The sequence below is a fragment of the Octopus bimaculoides genome, chromosome 1 (genome assembly GCF_001194135.2).
Source record: "Octopus bimaculoides isolate UCB-OBI-ISO-001 chromosome 1, ASM119413v2, whole genome shotgun sequence".
Lineage (NCBI taxonomy): Eukaryota > Metazoa > Mollusca > Cephalopoda > Octopoda > Octopodidae > Octopus > Octopus bimaculoides.
This window is the reverse complement of record NC_068981.1, coordinates 127,574,788-127,594,011: the sequence shown is the minus strand read 5'-3', so window position 1 is coordinate 127,594,011 and position 19,224 is coordinate 127,574,788. Positions and strand designations below refer to the sequence as shown.

At 34.9% G+C, this 19,224-nt stretch overlaps 1 protein-coding gene across 1 annotated transcript in view; it reads right to left on the bottom strand.

Moving 5' to 3' along the window:
• Positions 1 to 13,669: 13,669 nt before the first annotated feature.
• Positions 13,670 to 19,224, bottom strand: part of LOC106872764 (V-type proton ATPase subunit d) — a 26,352-nt gene continuing 20,797 nt past the window's right edge. The window contains exons 6-8 of the mRNA XM_014919855.2: positions 18,627 to 18,803; positions 17,180 to 17,257; positions 13,670 to 15,970 (exon numbers count right to left, since the gene is read on the bottom strand). Of these exons, the coding sequence (XP_014775341.1) occupies positions 15,809 to 15,970; positions 17,180 to 17,257; positions 18,627 to 18,803 (417 nt within the window). The 3' untranslated portion in view covers positions 13,670 to 15,808. The remainder of the gene's footprint in view (positions 15,971 to 17,179; positions 17,258 to 18,626; positions 18,804 to 19,224) is intronic.

Below are 19,224 nucleotides of genomic sequence, written 5' to 3'. Positions count from 1 at the left end.
TATATATATATATATATATATATATATATATATATTGATATATATATATATATATGTATGTGCATATATATATGTGTGTGTGTGTGTATATTATGTATATGTGCAGATTTTATATGTATATATATATATCTATGTACGAACATATGCATGTGTTTATGTATGTGTAGTGCACACGTGTCTGTACTGATGAGTATATGTAAAAACACATCTGTGAGTCTGTAGATAACTTTGTCTCTTTCTCTATCTCACACAAATGTCTTTACTCTCCTTATTTGTGTATTGTGTAATTAGGTTTAATTATAGCTTTGTTATTATTTATTCCTACTATAAGGTACGGGTGAATGGAGCATTTGAGATTTGTGTCCTTTGCAAAGAGGTGAGAGGGAGAATACATGCCTTCAAGGTTTGGAGGAAACAAAGTTACTGAATTTCTCTAGGTCGGTGCCAGTAGGGCGATGGTATTTTTGAAGGCCATTATTCTAGAAGTAAATACTTGGATGTAGTGTGTAGTATGGGATTTGTTGAATGAGATACATAAAGGATGATAACAGGACAAGCGGATGCATCAAGTCATAGTTCAAATGGTCAATTATGGGAGATATAAAGTAAAAGGTTTCTAGTGCATTAGTGAGTGAACTTTAGACAATATGCCTGAAAGCTAATGTTTTTGTTTTTCTCAAATGGTCCAGAATGTTTATTTATGTAGCAGCTGCTTTGTCCTACAAATGTGAATAGTATCTAGTGCAGTTGTTACCCTCAAAAAGAAAAAAAATCAGTGAAACTTTTTGCACCCTTCCCCCTTATTAATTATTTCTAATTTAGGCACAAGGTTAGCAATTTTGATGAGGTGGGTTAGTCAATGTCACTGACTCCATTACTTGGCTGGTACTTTAAGGATGAAAGGTAGAGCTGACCTCAGCAAAATTGATCTCAGAACATAAAGAAATGGGGTAGATATACCCCCTTTAGAAATATATACCCCTTTTAAAAAAGAAACATACCCACTTTAAAGAGAAATATATCCTCTTTAGAGAAAAAATATAGCATTTTTAGAGAATACAAAGTTGAGCTTACATCCATATAATTGTTCTGTCTTCATCAAGCTATTAGACAAGTTTTAAAATCATCTTAATATTATAAAACATGGCAATTTGTTTACCCAAGGAGCCTTATGAAAACCATTACTCTAATGTACATCACACTTGTAGTTTGTATAACATTAACAGCTTTTCAGAAACTGAAATAGTTTTGGACACTGAAATGGAAGTTAAATCTTTGTAATGCAATTTTGAGTATGTTATAGAGCCTTTATTTTTGAAAGTTATGCAATTTTGATATAGGGTGCATTGTTTATGTGTGAATGGCATCTGTGTGCAAAAAACTATCGACAAATACAGAGGGCAGTAACCTCTATTCAGGAGTGTGTTCAACTGAGAGCAGCATTAAGTCATTTATATAGAGTAGTAAGAAAGTTGAGAACAAGCTCTAAGACATACATGAGAAAAATAAAATAAGCAGCAAATCTGGTAGCTTTATCAACAAGGGGTTACTTATGAGGGATGAGCAAAAGGATTGAGTAAAAGGGAAAACAGATTCTGCAAGAACCTTCTTGTGATCATCTTCTTGGCAAAGAAAAAAAATATGACAGCTGTTCCAAAGGGCCTGAAAGATGTGTGATGCATGAAGTAAATTTTTGCTTTTCTTATTTCTTTACTGCCCACAAGGGGCTAGACACAGAGGGGACAAACAAGGGCAGACAAACGGATTAAGTCGCTTATATTGACCCCAGTGCATAACTGGTACTTATTTAGTTGACCCCAAAAGGATGAAAGGCAAAGTCGACTTCGGCAGAATTTGAACACAGAACGTAACAGCAAACGAAATACCGCTAAGCATTTCGACCGGCGTGCTAACGTTTCTGCCAGCTCGCCGCCTTGCTTTTCTGGCGATCACCTTGTTAATGACTGTGAAATTTCTTACAATAATAGTTTTAGCCTTCATGATAGCAATGTAGCTGTGGGTAATTTGGAATTGTGGGCGACTAACAGAAAATTTGCAAGATAGAACAAACTGCTTCCAGCACTTGAGGGAGGTGGAGGGCTCTTCTCAAAATTCAAGGGAACTGTGAGCTCTTATTTATTTATTGAAAGGAGGGAGAGTGGAGAGATCCATTAAATATTCAGAACAATGTATTGGCTAAAACTCTCCCTCAGCATTCTAAGCCCTGGTTGAGGGCCTTAGCTAAATGATCGATGTGACAAGATATATCAAACAGAATGATTTCAGTTGTTCAGCTAGTTCAGATGAGTGAGTGTCATTGCAAGTTTGTTGATTTAAACAATGAGAGGACACAATGTCAGAGGGTGTTAAATGCTTGTGTTGTTATTGTTTAGCCCCAGGTCAAAGCTGGTTGAGCAGAGCAGAGCAGTGCCTCTCAAAAAACTGCCCCCAAGGTGGAAGAAAATTTTATATGGATGCTGGAGACAAAGGGGGAAGTAGGAGTATGAGACATACATCTGTGTACTTTTTTCATCATTGGTCTCTTTTTAAAATTAGCTTCTAAAAAGAAAAGGTATTAAATATATCATGATAATGCTTGTTAGTTGCAATCACAACAATAACTAACTAGAACTCCTTCAGTTACGATGAGGGTTCCAGTTGATCCAATTAATGGAGCAGCCTGCTAGTGAAATTAATGCACAAGTGACTGAGCACTCCACAGACAAGTGTACTCTTACCATAGTTCTCAGAGAGATTCAGTGTGACACAGAGTGTGACAAGGCTGGCCCTTTGAAAAACAGATACTACTCCTCTTTGCCAGCTGAGTGGGCTGGGGCAATGTGAAATGAAGTGTCTTGCTCAAGGACACAGCGCGTCACCAGGAATTGAACTCATGGCCTTAAAATCTTAAGGCAAATACCCTAACCACTAAGCCACGCACCTTCACTCATGACAATAATGACAACAACAATAACAACAACATCATTAATAATAACAGGCTTAGAAATGTGAATAAGTAATTAAACAAAACCGAATGTATACCATCTGTATTTATAATATTTGCTTCTAGGAGGATTGTGTCATGGCAAGAACCTGGGGTGTAAGTACCTGGAGCTAAATTACTTGGGCCTGATAATACATGTATGTATATTAAAAATTGGAATGGGGTGTTGAATTATAGCAAGAAGAGTTGAAAAAATGTTAGCAAAACAAAAAGTCCTAGATACAGAGTGTACCTCGGATTACATTATCAAAAATGTACCTCTCTTTTTAAAACAGTAGATAGTTATTTGAGGGAGATTTAAATGTTCTTTCTAGCAGATTGAGAGTAACACACAGGTACATTCATTGGCTCCGAAGTTGTACGTTGGAATCTATACCATTCTAGTCTTGACCATTTCGACTTTGAGGAAGAATATCTAGAGCTACATTATTTAATGTGTCCTTCAGTTTTTAAAGATGGTGGAATGATTTTATGGGGTTTGATTGCTATTTCTAGCAGGTAACATGATAATGTCCTACGTTTATGAGGTAGGTTATTGATATCATGTTAGGAACACTTATAGGATAAAATGCAGACAATCATATGGAGACAGGCTATGTGTTCGAATCATGTCGGGGTCACCACTTTAGACGGGTAGTTGGTATTCTATCTAATGACTCCACTCAGAAGGCTGTAATCTTATTTGGTAGTAAATCCAGTATGAAGAATATATGAAACACAAGGTGGTAACTTTAAATATGTTTATTGTGGTCACATGTATGTATACACAAGCTGAATGGAAGTGGCTGATGTACATTTGTCCATATATCTACATGTATCTGCGTGGGTTGTATGTTAGCTGTTAACCCTGGTGAGGAAAACTCAGTGCAGTGTGTTGGTGCTGTGTAGATGTTGTTGACAACGTTGGTGAGAGACATCAGTGGTGGCAACGGAGATGGAGGTTGCTGTAATGTGGTCAGTGGTTAGACCTTAGAAAGTCTGGAAGCAACTGACGGTGAGACTAGTAGGAGGTGAACTTTTATAGCTGACAGGTAGGCTCAAATGTTGTTTAGAAAAGACTATCTCATGTGACTTACTTGAAGGCTGTGATTGGTTGGGTTGCATATTGCGATAGAGCAAGAGACAAGTTGTGCCAATACTAACCAATCAGAGTGATAGATACAATGGGGTCCAAAACAGTGCCCAAAGGTTAGCTGTTACCTGCTAAGTTCGTAAGTATATAATACAAGAGAGGAAGCTCACTCTAGTTCACTACAGACTTTATTATTCTGCATATGTAAATTTAACCCTTAACACATTGTGACCAAGAACTGTGTTCTCGTTATTTTTGCAACAACATATTTGTGTCAATCTGTATCCTGTCTTCCTTTTTCAATCAAAACAAAATTTAAGAATCACTTGAATCCACAAGTAGACCTATAAAGAAAGCTCTCTATTTTGATAAAAGTCATGAATGGGAGACAAACAAAGAAATCATTGAATTTTATATGAAGTAATGTGATTGGATTCACTGACTAGTTTTTTCCCTAATCACTCCATTTGCATAGCAAGCTTTGAGTTAAAAGTTTATATTATTTTAGTTATATTTGTTGTACTTATATTTGGTTCAATTTAAAAGATAAATAAATAAATTAGATATTAGAAAATTGACTCCAATCTTCAAATATATAATTATTTTTGTTGTGGTTGCAAAAATTAAGGAAAACCTTTTGTAGAGGTGTAGGACATAGAAATGGTTGAGCACTACTAGAGTAGTTAATTGTTTGTAGGTGATGTGTATTTTAAGATCACTCATGACGAAAATGATTTCTAAGAGAATCCAACAAACAAAGCTTCTACATAGTCACTTGACCTGCTAAAAAAAGCAACAAAAAAATCTCCCTTAAATCATACACTTAAAATCATACATCTTAATAAACAGGATGTAGTAAATAATGTAAATAAAAATTTACTTCTAAAATAAACAGGATAGTCACAGAGGCATAGCATGGGATGTGTGTGTGTGATGTGCAGACTGCACAAAGTGACCTCTTTATATATGTGTTTACTGTAGTCAAAGGTATGTTATAAGTGTGAAATAGACTTTTTCTTCTAGATGAAGTATGCTGGTCTACCACAGGTGTTTTCGTCAACAGGAGGAAACAAATTTAGGTTTCAATCAGTTTGTCGGGATCCTATAAAGGCACTTCCCAACTGTCCCTCAATATATGTTTTACTTGGGCTACTGGTGAAATTGAGGAGGCGCAATGGCCCAATGGTCAGGGCAGCGGACTCGCGGTCATAGGATCGTGGTTTTGATTCCCAGACCGGGCATTGTGAGTGTTTATTGAGCGAAAACACCTAAAGCTCCACGAGGCTCTGGCAGGGGATGGTGGCGAACCCTGCTCTCTCTTTCACCACAACTTTCTCTCACTCTTACTTCCTGTTTCTGTTGTGCCTGTAATTCAAAGGGTCAGCCTTGTGACACTGTGTCACGCTGAATATCCCCGAGAACTACGTTAAGAGTACACGTGTCTGTGGAGTGCTCAGCCACTTGCACATTAATTTCACAAGGAGGCTGTTCCGTTGATCGGATCAAATGGAACCCTCGATGTCATAAGTGACGGAGTGCCAACTGGTGAAATCAAGTTCTTGTTGAAGTATATGTTACTTGTTTCAGTCATGAAACTGTGGCTATGCTGGGGTACCACCATGAAGAATTTTTAGCCGAATGAATTGACAGTGGTACTTTTTTTTAGTACTTATTCTATCAGTCCCTTTTGCCAAGTTACAGGAATGTAAGTACACCAACATGAGTTGTCAAGTACATCAACACCAGTTGACATGCAGCAGGAGCAATTGCGAGGGTTCTAGTTGCATGGTAATAATGTTAGCATTTGACACAAATGCCTTAGTTATGTCCCTTCAAGTTTTGTGTTCAAATCCCACCATGATCAACTTTGTCTCTTTTCTTTCTGGGTTACTAAAATAAGTAGCAGCGAAGTATGTCAGGTATTTGGGTTGATCAAACTGACATACTCCTACCCCAAATTTGTGGCTTCAGTGCCAATGTTAGAAATACTTGATATTATTATTATTAAGTTGATTCAATGTCTAAATAGATCTCTGACCCCTGAAGCAGGAAGTCCAGTCCTGATGTTGGTATTAAGTGATATTCTTGAGCAAATTATTTATCTAATCATGTTTTTATCAGTTATAATATGTTCGTGTAGCCATATCTAAAATGTATTAATAGTAGAATGTTAATGTTGCTGTTTTCACTATATTTGATCAGAATGTCACTGATATGTAATGATATGTAATATACAAAAAAGGAAATGAAATACAATAGAAAATACTTTGTCACAAGCATCAATATATTTAATATATCTTCTTACATCATGAATTTCATTAGATAATGCTAACTTCCTGGTGGATTGACTAAAGACCTAGATTTTACTTCTGTTTGATAGATAACTGATAAACAAAAGTTTGATGAAACTGCTAATTAATAAAATCCTTTCTACCATGGGTACAAGACCTGAAATCTGGGGCAATGGGGGTGCTAGTTGATTACATCAACCCTAGTGCACACTTGGTACTTACTTTATTGACCCTGAAAGGATGAAAGGCAAGGTAAACCTCGGCAGAATTTGAACTCAAAAGTAATGATGGATGAAATGCTGCTAAACGTTTTGTCTGGCATGCTAACCATTCTGCCAGCTTTCCACCTCTTACTGATAATTAATGTAATGTAAGTAAATGCCTCAACTCCTTTAAATTCTCATTCTAATCTTCCATCATAGTATGAAACAATTCCTATTAAGATCCTTAGAAGACAACAAGGCTGATTTATCAGCTTACCAATTTTGAGCTTACCAATCTTGAAGATTTGAATATATAAATGTGTGTATGCAGGTATTGCTGTGTGGTAAGAAGTTTGCTTCCTAACCACATGGTCCCAGGTTCAATTCCACTGCATGACACCTGGGGCTGGCGTCATTTCCTACTATAGCCTCAGGCTGACCAAAGCCTTGTAAGCAGATTTGGTAGACAGAAGCTGGAAGCCCATTGTATATGTGTGTGTGTGTGTGTGTATGTTTGTGTTTGTACCCCACCACAGCTTGTCAACTGGTGTTGGTGTGTTTACATCCCTGTAAATTAGCATTTCAGCAACAGAGACCAGTAGAATAAGTACTGGACTTAGACAAAAAATAAGTACTAGGGCTGATTCATTCGACAAAAAATTCTTCAAAGTGGTGCCCCAGCATGACTGCAGTGTAATGGCCGAAACAAGTAAAAAACAAAAGATGTGTGTTTGTGTGTGTGTGTGTGTGTGTGTGTGTGTGCGTGTGTGCGTGTGTGTGTGTGTGTGTGTGTGTTTTAAAGAGATTTGTTGTGTAAGCCTGGAACAATGCTAGAAGATACAAAGTAAACTACAAAAGGAAAATAAAATAAAACAAAGTTGCAGTGTTACTTTGTGTTTCTATATTTTAGGGTAAGGACATTTGGAAGAAGCAGTAGTTGGAAAAAGTCATTGCTCAGATATGTGGGAGAAGAAGGAGGGAGGTGACGTGTGCAGACTGGTATTGCAATAGCTTCTATTTATCTATTTAGATTTTAATATTTATTAAAGAATTTTGAGTGACAACATACTTATTGTCTTTATCATCATCATCATCATTTAACAGCACCTTTTCATGCTGGCATGGGTTTGACAGGAGTTGGTAAGCCAATGGACTATGTCAAGCTCCACTGTTTGCTCTGGCATACTTTCCATGGCTGGATAGTCTTCCTAACACCAACCACTTCACAGAGAGTGTACTGGGTGCTTTTTATATGACACCAGCACCAGCAAGGTCAACAAGTAATTTGCGGTTCAATCTTCTATAGAAATATTAGTTGGTTTTGTGTCCAAAAGATAAATACCTATTCTGAAACAAAAAGCTTTGACCCAATTGTACTGTTATCTATCCTCTATATTTATTTATTATCTATTTATGAATCACTTTCACTTTGTGTGAGGGAAGAGTATGTGCATGAAAGTGAAATAATATTTAATGTTCGAAACACTAAAAAGCTAAGATGGGATTAAATAATCAATTAAAAAATTTTAGTTGATGTCAGTATTATTTATTATCTCTTTTTCTGATAAGTATTAAAGATAATTTCAGGCATGTTCTTGCTTTATTGAGGATCATCAGCAGAAGTGTAACCTTACTATAACCTGCCAAAGTAAATTGCTAAATAAATATACATTTATATATATTTGCTGATGTAGAAAAAGAGTATTATTCAGAATTAAATAACTACAGAGTTTCAGGTTCAATCCTTCTGCATAGCATCTTAGACAAGTATTTGTTACTTATAGCCCCAGGCTGACCAAAGCCTTATTAGTGGGTTTTGTAAACAGAAACTGAATAAAACCTCTGTGTGTGTGTGTGTGTGTGTGTGTGTGTGTATGCATACGTATGCACGTGCGTGTGTGCATGTATGTGTGTGTGTGTATGACTACCTCCTTGCATTGACATTGCAAACTAGTTGGTTGTAAGCAAGTGTCCCCATCATGAAAGTGGTTTCTTACATTTCCAATCTCCCAAGACATGTCTGGTCATGAGGAAATATTGCCTCACTTGGAAACAGGTGAGGATTGATATCAGGAAGGGCATCCAGCCATAGAAAATCCACATCAGCAAATTCTGTGTCACCCATGCAAGTATGGAAAAGCGGGCCTTTAATAATGATGATAACATCAACAACAATAACAATGATGACATTGAGTAGGTAAAGGTATATTTAATACATTAGAGATTGACTCTGTTGACTTCATAGACAAGATAAGGAAAATAGTGGTATTTTATTTTTTACCGAAGTTAATGATAGCATTGATGGAGTGTTATAACCTCAAAAAGAAATCAAAGTTGTGTCATTAAATCAACTTAACAAAAAGTTATCGTTACTTCATAGTATTAAGCTAGTAATTTTAGGAAAATATTCCCACTTTTAAGGAAATTAGCTATTTTCTCCACCTTTTGTTTTCTGTACATTATTCAAATTACAAACCAATGAATCTATGTTTAAATACAATGGCAACAGAAACTTTAATACCACACTAATTAAAATGGTTTTTATATATTTTACAATCCACCTGATAAAGAAATAAATATTCTTTACAGTTATATCATTGCAAAACTATTAAAGATTGCATCTTAATGGAAAAAATTATTAGTTTTGATTCTGCCCAGTGAGTTGTAGTTTAGCCAAAGGTCAATGACAATAGAGGAATTCAAAGTCAAAGCCATCTCAATTGTGATAATTCCATCTATTAGGTTGTTTTTGTTTTTTCCCCAGACAGTCTAAGGACTCTATTATCCAATGTTTTCATCCATTTTTTAAACATGGTTAGGATAAAATTTGAAGGAGATTTGGTTTTTATTTCTGATAGTTTCGGTGACCACATCGAGGTTCACTATTGACTCATGTCCAACAGGTTATTTACTTAAAGTAGCTAATCTGATATCAGTTAGAGCAGTTGTTCCTTAACATTAAAGAGTTAGAGACAGTAGTTAGAGGAAATAATTTAATGCAAGGGCAAGAGATGGGTGTTTTGAGGGGCTTTTTTTCTTCTTTTGAATAAAGGTGATTTCCATGCCCGCTGTCATTGTAGGAAGACAATTGGCTAATTTTTTAAAAAAACAGTAGCATATATAAAATAATAATAAACAACATCAATGATATGAACCACAACGATGAAGACAATGATGATGATCATCATCATAATGTTCATAATGATTGTAATGGTCAAGATCATGGTTATGGTGATGACGTTTCTAAGAATACAACAAAATACGTGTTCTATTTGTTTAATAAGTGTATTGATCTCAGCTGTTGTCTGCTCAAGGTCAGGAGTGAGTCAACACTGTTGCCTGGCTTATCTGGCCATTATTTAACAACACACACATACACACACACACGTGTGTGTGTATATATGTGTGTGTGTGTATGTGTGTGTGTGTGTGTGTGTGTGTGTGTGTGTGTGTGTGTGTGTGTGTGTGTGTGTGTGTGTGTGTGTGTGTGTGTGTGTGTGTGTGTGTGAGAGAGAGAGAAAGAAAGACAAACAGAGACAACACATACACACATGCATGAGTGCATGCGCATGCGTGCACACTTGATTTGTAGACAGAAAAATAAAGTGAATGTGTGATTGTACGAGATTGTGAAATAGATAGATAGATTTAGAAAGAGACAGAGAGAACAAAAGGGAAGGTAAGATAAGAAGATAATGAACTAGACAGAGGTGTGTATGATTTGAATGTGTGATAATGTGTATTTATCAGGTTCTAATGTATGTTTAATACATTTTGGCTTATATGTTTAAAGGGCAAAGTAATAGAACTTATTAATATTTGTAGCATTATAAGGCTACATTGTAAGTTCAAATCCTGCCAAGGTCAACTTTGTCTTGTTCAATAAAATAAGTACCAGTTGAGCACTGGGTTGATGTAATCGATTTACACCCATTCCCAAACTTTCTGGCCTTGTGCCAAAAATTTGAAACCAATAGTTGTAGCATTGTAAGGCAGCAAGCTAGCATAACCCAGCACACCAGACAAAATGCTTAGCAGCATTTCATTCATCTTTTATGTTCTGAGTTCAAATCCTGCCGAGGTCAGCTCTGCCTTTCATCCATCTGAGGTCAACAAAATAAGTACCAGTTGAGCTCTGGGGTCAATGTAATTGACTTATCCCTCCCCGCAAACTTGCAGGCCTTGTGCCAAAAATTAATGAAATTAATATCTGTAGCATTGTTCCATTCACCAACAAAACTACCACACAGTGATATCTCTACTGAAAAATATAACCAGGAATAAGATAAAAGCGATTACAGAAGATTGGAAAAATCCTCAATAAGGAAATATTTTCATTTTAAGTAAACTTTCTGAATTATCCTCCTTGTAGAAATATAATTCTATCATAATCACTGTTATCATTACCATTTTGCATCCATTTTTCCATGCTGGTGTGGGTTTGGCTGAGTTTTTCAGGGCTAACCATTTCTCATTTGAAGCTCCTGTTTTCCTGGGTCAGGAATCAGATCTCACTCAATGCATTCCATTTTTACCATGTTTTCTAGGGTAGGATGCCCTTCATATTAGTTTCAAATTTTGGCACAAGGCCAGCAATTTCAGGGGAGTGAGGAAGTTCATTATATCAACCCCAGTAATTAACTAGTTCTTATTTTATCAATTCTAGTGTTCTTCCCACTGCATTTGCTTGATCCCACCAAGCTTCCGTTGTTTTAAAATTGCCATATAATCACTAGAATTGAAAAGGATTAACAATGGTCTACATTAGCAATGTAGTGTTATGGTAGTGTTCAGAAAGCACTAATGTCACTCAACACAGTGTTATCTCTGTCTTTGATGTACGTTTGTTTTGGATACAACAATTAGAATATTGTATGTATAAAAAAAAGTGTAATTTCAGCATTGAGACAAATTTTAAGCTCTTTCCACATTGCCTACAATCTGATATATTACATGCATTTATGCAAAAAATCCATAGATTCTCATTGCTTACTATCCAGATGAAGAAAATCTGAAAATTCAGAAGGTAACATTTGATATAGTAATTTATAAAACCTTCACCAATTAGTAACACCCACCCCACTTAATGACTACTGTTGCTCTCTCTCCACTAATACCCTAATGTAACTATAATTCTATTCCTCTTACATTACTTACCCACCTTCATGCCTCCCTAGAATCATCACCCACTCTGTCTTCTACTCTCCCTCAGTTATAGGGGCCACTCTGGGCCCTTAGTCTTGCAAGTTACAAGGCAATCTCCTCTAGTCTTGGTACCATGAAAAAAAGCACTTGGAACATTTTGTAAAGTGGTTGGCATTAGGAAAGGCATCAAGCGATAGAATCCATGCTAAAGTAGACACTGGAAAATGACACACTGCTCTAACTCTCAGATCCTGTTGAACCAATACATGCCAGTATGGAAGCCAAACATTAAATGATAATGATTCAACAGAATGCATAATTAGATAACTGACACTATTACACACACAGTAAAAAAGATTGCTGATGATTAAATTTTGTTTAAACACTAACAATCTATGAAATCAGTCCTAAATATATTTCTCGCTCTCTTTTAGAATGTTTTTCAGATCCTGCTGTTGATTTTCTATTTACTTTTTAAAACTTTCATTGCTCCACAAATGTCTGAGAAGGCCAACGCACGAGAGCAAGGGATGTAACTCTGAGAATATATATTAATAATCATTTACTTCAATGCTTTATAGTGTTCCAAGAAAATTTAATGTTCTACAAGTTTAGGTGTTCCTTAAAATTTTTTTCAAATTCATTCATTTTTAAAATAGTACAGCAATTTTTTTTTTTTATATATATATGAATAAATTTTCTAAAACAATTGTTTGCTTCACTTCATTCCTTATTAAAATTGGGTAGCAGGATTAGTCTGAAAAAAAAATATAAGTATGGATTCCATAATTTTTGGAAAATCATATAGGAGTTCCATGAAGAAAATAGTTTAGGAACCACAGATCTACTCCACACTAACATATGTTTTTGATTACAGTCATATATCATTTATGTTATGAATATTGAAAATTGATTTAAAAAGAAACTTTAGAGGCATGTTAACTATTGCTCTAGTACCTCTCTATCAATGAAAATTCACAGCAGCTCCTTCCAAAGAATCATGTTATTTCAGTGTAATAGAGTATTTGCTTTGAGGAGACCTGGCAAGCCAAATGAGATCGTAGCCATGGCCTATGCCAGTGTTGCATAACTGGCCCATTTAAGAGTACCCTTCAATCATCGGGCAATAATGCTGTGCTTGAGAAGACCTGTTGAGTCAAGTGAAATTGTTGTCGTGGTCAATGCCAGTACCACCTGACTGGCATCCATGCCGGTGGCATGTAAAAAGCACCATTCGAGCATGGTTGATGCCAGTGACACCCGTCTGGCTCCCATGCCAGTGGCACATAAAAAGGACCCACTACACTTTCAGAGTGGTTGGTGTTTGGAAGGGCATCCAGCTGTAGAAATCTTGCCAGATCAGATTGGAGCTTGGTGCAGCCTCCTGGCTTGCCAGTCCTCAGTCAAATCGTCCAACCCATGCCAACATGGAAAGCAGACGTCAAACGATGATGTTTCCATTCCAATATAGACATTACACTAGCACTCCATTGGTTACAACAAATGTTCCAATTGATCCAGTCAATGGAACAGTCTGCTTGTAAAATTAACACATGTGGCTGAGCACTCCACAGACACATATACCCTTAACATAGCTCTCAAGGAAATTCAGCATGACACAATGTGACAAGGTTGGCTCTTTGAAATATAGGTAGTACTCACTTTTGCCAGGTGAGAAGACTGGAACAATGTGAAATAAAGTGTCTTGCTCAAGGATACGCTGATGGGAATTGAACTCACTATCTTACAATTGTGAGCTGAATACCCTAACCACTAAGCCATAAGCCAAGCTTATTATCACTTTATAAACAGGGATTTTGAAGTAGCATAGAATACATGGTTAAAGTGATGTGCTGGAGTTAAGTTATAAAGTTGCTTTGTTTCAGAGTTAATGACACATGAATGGTTCAGATTTTCTTCCAAAATATATGAAAATAAATTAATAAAAGCAGGATTAAAATCATGATAGTTTATAAGTTTTGATATTTTATTTTACAAAACAACTCCCTAGTTCCAACAAGTCTACTTCACACTATTGATTTTCTGAATTTCTTTCCATACTATGAAGACAAAAAGTATTTAAAAAATAAAATAAATGACTTTGAATTTTATAACAACTTTCTGCAAACAGAAAGATAACTTTAATTCTTTAAATTTAACAAATAGACACACACACCCTCAAAAAAAATTTTAATATATAATCCAATACTCAGAAGAAAGTTTTAGGTATTTCAATTGAGCATGAAGGGGTGACAAAATCAACTTTCTTAAAGAACCAATTAGATTATTCACTGCCAAGTCAGCATTATTTCAGAGAGGCATCTTTAACAGATGTTGAAGAGACATTTCCAGAACAATTTTAGTCAAAAGCTTTTCAATGTGGTTTAAAAGTTTGCAACAAGAACAACCAGTCTGACAGTTTTAAGGTCCAATTTTTATCACCCCAACAAATATTGTTTACAAATACCAAACAGCTGCAAAGTTATTTGGATTTGCTATGAAGTGAAATATTTTCTAAAGATATTTCTTTACAATAAATTTTCATTCAGTACCAGAAAAAAAATACAACTAACTTTTGGTTGTCAGACGAAAATTGTTCTAAAAGCATGTCATGATCAAGTTTCTTTGATGAATGTATTAAAGATTCAAGTTATTTTTTTTCCAGGAATGCTGATTTTTTTTAGATAATGATGAGGAAATGGTACAATGAATCCTCTTCATTTGTCTCTAAATATCAACAAGACTATCATATCAAGATGATAAAAATCACAGATCAACAAAATACAATTATATATCCCAAGACCAGCAATGCATTGGTAATGACCAATAACATTTTAGATACACAACTTTTGTTTTTCACACCAATAACGTACACCGTGCTGAAATAATTGCAGCCAAATGGCTAACTCTGCAACTGTACAAATTTGTTGTAGATAGAATCAGCCATGTTTATAGTATCATATATATATTTCTGTAGCTATCTACAAAATTAGAGTTAACTTTGGTAATATCATCAATGCTAGGGTTCTATTATGACACACCAGCTTTTTTTATTTCAATTTTAAAATTAATGATATTAAAATTAGTCGTACATCATTACATTAGAATAATATAATTTACAACTAGTTTGTAAAAAATATCAAAAGGAATGTTTAAGTTAAAATGACTAGGAAAAAACAAATAAACAGCACTACAATAAATAAGAACTGTATGAAAACACGAAATTATATTCACCAAATACAAAACTTATTCTATCAACAGATTTTTATATCTAGACCTAAAAATAATTGGGCTTTTTTTTTTATATATACTTGATTAATACTGAAAGGTTAGCAAGGGAGGTAACTCTACAGTTTTCGGCATTTATTGAACGAAGTTTTAAGCAAAAAGATTAAGATAACCTAGTTCGGAGAACTTTTTAGTGAGGGAAAATATTACCTAATTAACATGTGATATTTGATTCTTTCCATTCCAAATATTTAAACAAAATTTAGGATATTCTTTAATTCTACACTAAACTTATGCACCAAAAGTAAATCTATGTAAAATGACACAAAGAACTAAAGTTTTTGCTTTTTTATAGTTTTCTATTTTTTTCACATAAGATCATTTAGAATTTAAATAAAGTAATTGCAACTGTAAATCATATTTGGCTTGCAGATGTTTTATCAATAATTCAGTACCACCTTATGGTACTTGCAACAACAATAACAACAATACACGCCAATTGCTAATTCAAAACTATGAGCAACGGCAGAAACAGGCGGAAAAGAAAAGATAAACAAAATCAGCAATAACAAAGAACATAACAGTAAAACAGCAGACAATTTCAGCATAGCTCTAGTTTTGGCTACAGAAGTCTACAATGATGTGAAATCTTTCTATTCTAATGGTTTGATTCCTTTCATTTTGCTTTTATTGTTTGTTTTTGTTTTTTTCCTTCTTCCCACTTTACTCATTTTTTTTTTAATTTACTTTTATATTTTCATCTGATTGATGGGAAGCACAGAAAGAAAAAAAATTTCAAGATGATATAAAAAAAAAAGTGTTAGCAGTTGGTCTTCAACTAAATTTCAACAGATTCACAATGACTTCAGAAAATGGGTATGTAGCTGTCAATTTTGGCTCGGTGGCGCTGTGCTACACATTCAGCAATCCAGATGATGTTGCGACACTCTTGTTCTTTGAGTTTCAAGAAAGAGTAAAAGACACCATATTGGAACTGTTGCATGAAGGCATTCCTCATCAGCTTCACCTGAAACATATGCAATTGTAAAGTATGTCACTTTACTTCATCCAACAGTTAAAACGTTCAGATATAACTCAGAGGTCAGTTAACTCTTACATTTTCCTTCTTATATATAAAAAAACTGATCACCATTAACTCTAACAAAACCTCATTATAACCCCATGCTCCTGTAAAACTAACATTGCCTTTCTTCCTCCCTAACTTCATCCCCATCACATAATTTCATTGCCACATTTTTCTGGCATACAAGTCAAATTTTTCAGACTAAGATTCACAATGAAAAAACGTAAGGTGATTTATACACCAAGGCAACTTTAGAGGACCAAACATTCCATGTGAAATGCAGCAGGGTTTTGTAATATAGCGACAATGTTTGAATGCTTACACTATATACATCAACATGTACACCAGAAAATATGGTGTGCCAAACTAAGCATGCCTAACTTCCATAAATAACCCACAAAACGTCCTCCAAAATGCAAATGTTACATATCTGAACAAAATTTAACCACAAGAATACATTCACACTATCTATAAGCAAACAATTTTAAAAAATAAAAATAATAACCCTGCATTCTCTGATGACACTTGTGGTAATAATACATTTAGGTAAGAGTATATAACAAAAGCTAATACATTTTCCAAGACCACAAAATTCTGCCCCGAACAATAACTGCTTGAGAATTTCCATGTTCCTCCTATACTAGCAAACAGCTTACACTTCAGGAATAGTGTACCATCACACACATGCATAATTCCTGAATTGCTTGGAGAAAAAATAAATAAATAAAGAGTACTCATCCTATGAGTAAGCATTCACTCACACCAACATTCTTCAATCAATGGTTCATCATCAAGCTGTTACTTTTATCACTACTGCAACAGTCTCTGCTCCAAAGAAGTTGATAGTATATCATCTCCATCTACTTGTTTCACTAACCTCTACTCCCATCTGTCAAATATACCCCACATCCTAAACATTCGTTTACTATGTCATCTCCAGAATAACCACCTTAACTGCATTTTTGTCTTAAACCATATAGCTTAAAAATGTTGAAACTTATGTGTAATTATATATAACTTCAGCTTCCATTCCTTTTCTCCAATCTAAGCTACTCATGTTAGTCCAAGTAAATTTTGAAGAAACAAACAAAAAAGCAATACACACACAAAAAGGTGTTAAATCAAAGGAAAACCTTGGTCATAAAAAATTACCTCATATTCAAAAAAACGATCTTCTAGAGTTTTTTCACCAGCATTTACTCCAACTCCTTCAAATAATTCTTTGTATACCTGTAAAAATAACAGGAATATTGAAAATACAATAATAAAATTTAGCAAAATTAGTAACCATGTTAAAGGCTTAAATGAAAACATAGGCTTGTAAACATTCATAGCACAATGATGATTTTTTTGCATATTTCTCAAATCTTTCCACTTTTTTATGCAGTCATGTGTATTCTGTATTACTTCTCAGCTCATCCAAATAAGAGAAATCCAACAATTAGCAAGACAGCAAGTGGTTCATAACTTGGATAGTTTCACAGTCACAGAAAGAGCATACAACACTATACTCCCATTTTACTTTGGTGTCTCAGGTTTAAGCCAAAGCTAACACAGAGTTAAAGCATTAAAACTTGTTCCATGCAGACTGAGCCCTTTGAAAAATCTCTGCTGGTTCTTTCAATATATCTGGCAGAGTAAGATGTGGCACAGATAAGACAGAATAGTTATGACTGCAGTTCACAACTAACTGTATTTATTAGATTATTTAAAGTTTGGTTACAGACCTTGCTCATATTTTATTTCTAGAAGTTAGTCAGGGAAGGAAATGGTGTGGCCATATCTTTGCAGGCCTTCTCAGACTGGTGAAGTTTAATGTGCAAGCTTGAACATTCATTGATCAAGAACAGATATCATATAGTAGTGATAAAAGAGAGGAAACTGCACATCAGTAAGTAGTTCCAATGTGCTGGTGAGTGAAAAACTCCCAATAATTCAAAGAGTCTTCTTTTGGATGTGATCTAGGAGGTGAATACTTACATCACCAGCACCACCATCCCCGTCATGTGAGCAATACTCTAAGGTTAGTTTACTTGAACTTTATAGAGAAACAGTAACTGATCACAGCTGTCAGTTTAGTGATGTTACATAGATGGGGGAGCCATGAGAAATCAAAAATCAAGAGGCCAAGCATTTGTTACAACTTTGTGATGTACATAACTACAGAGGTGAGATACGGGTCTATATAAAGATATATGTAGCAATCATGTAGGTTGTATTGAAAGAAATTACATTTTGATGTCATCATTGAATAATGTTCTTGAGGTTACTGTTCATGGAGGTCAAGCAAGTTTGGTGTGAGGCTTCTATATCTGCTCGATTTGGGGTGACCTGGGACTAAACATACTTGAGTAATGCAATTAACAGCTAATTGTAGCTTTGAATAAAAATAGTCAAAACTAATTTCCATTCTTTTAAATGACATTCTTCAGCAGTAGTCAGAGGTGACAGAGCTAGATATATATATGGCTTAACGTGATAGATCACATAGCAAATGGTGAAAGATGACACATAGAAGATAGGCTGGATAGTATACCGATATTTCAATTACAATAATATTGATGTTTTTGATAAGTAAAAGTGAAGCCAAGCTACTTACTGCATAATAATCTGCAACAGCTCGTACTTGTTCATAATCATCTGCTCTGCCCAGCATATTAAGGCCGTCAGGGTACAGTTTACCCAAACGTGGATACAACTTAGCACGATCTTCTTTGGTTAGCTCTGTCCCAAACGAATTAATGGTAATAACAAAGGCTCTTCTATCAGCTTCAAACTGCAAAATAAACAATGTAAAATGTCACACACAGTTACTTTTTGTTTTATTTTTATAGATATTGTTATTGTGTCTTTTCCAGTTTTGAGTTCATTTTGCAATTGTATTTTCTATGATTGTAATCACATTTTATGTGGTTGGGGCAATTTCATAAATGCATGGATAGTCAATTATTGCTGTAATAAAAAAAATTTTTTAATATTCTTAATTGCATTTCATATACTGTTTTTTTTTCCACTTATTATCTTCTATATATATAAAAATGAGAATGTGTGTCTGTCTGTCTGTGTGAATCCCTAAAACTTGAGAACTACGCAACCAATTTCATTCAAATTTTACAGATGCCTTACTTAGGGTTCCAGTTGTGTTTTAGTCAAAAAAAAATTTTTACTTCTTGCAGAGTTCGAGACAACAGCAACAT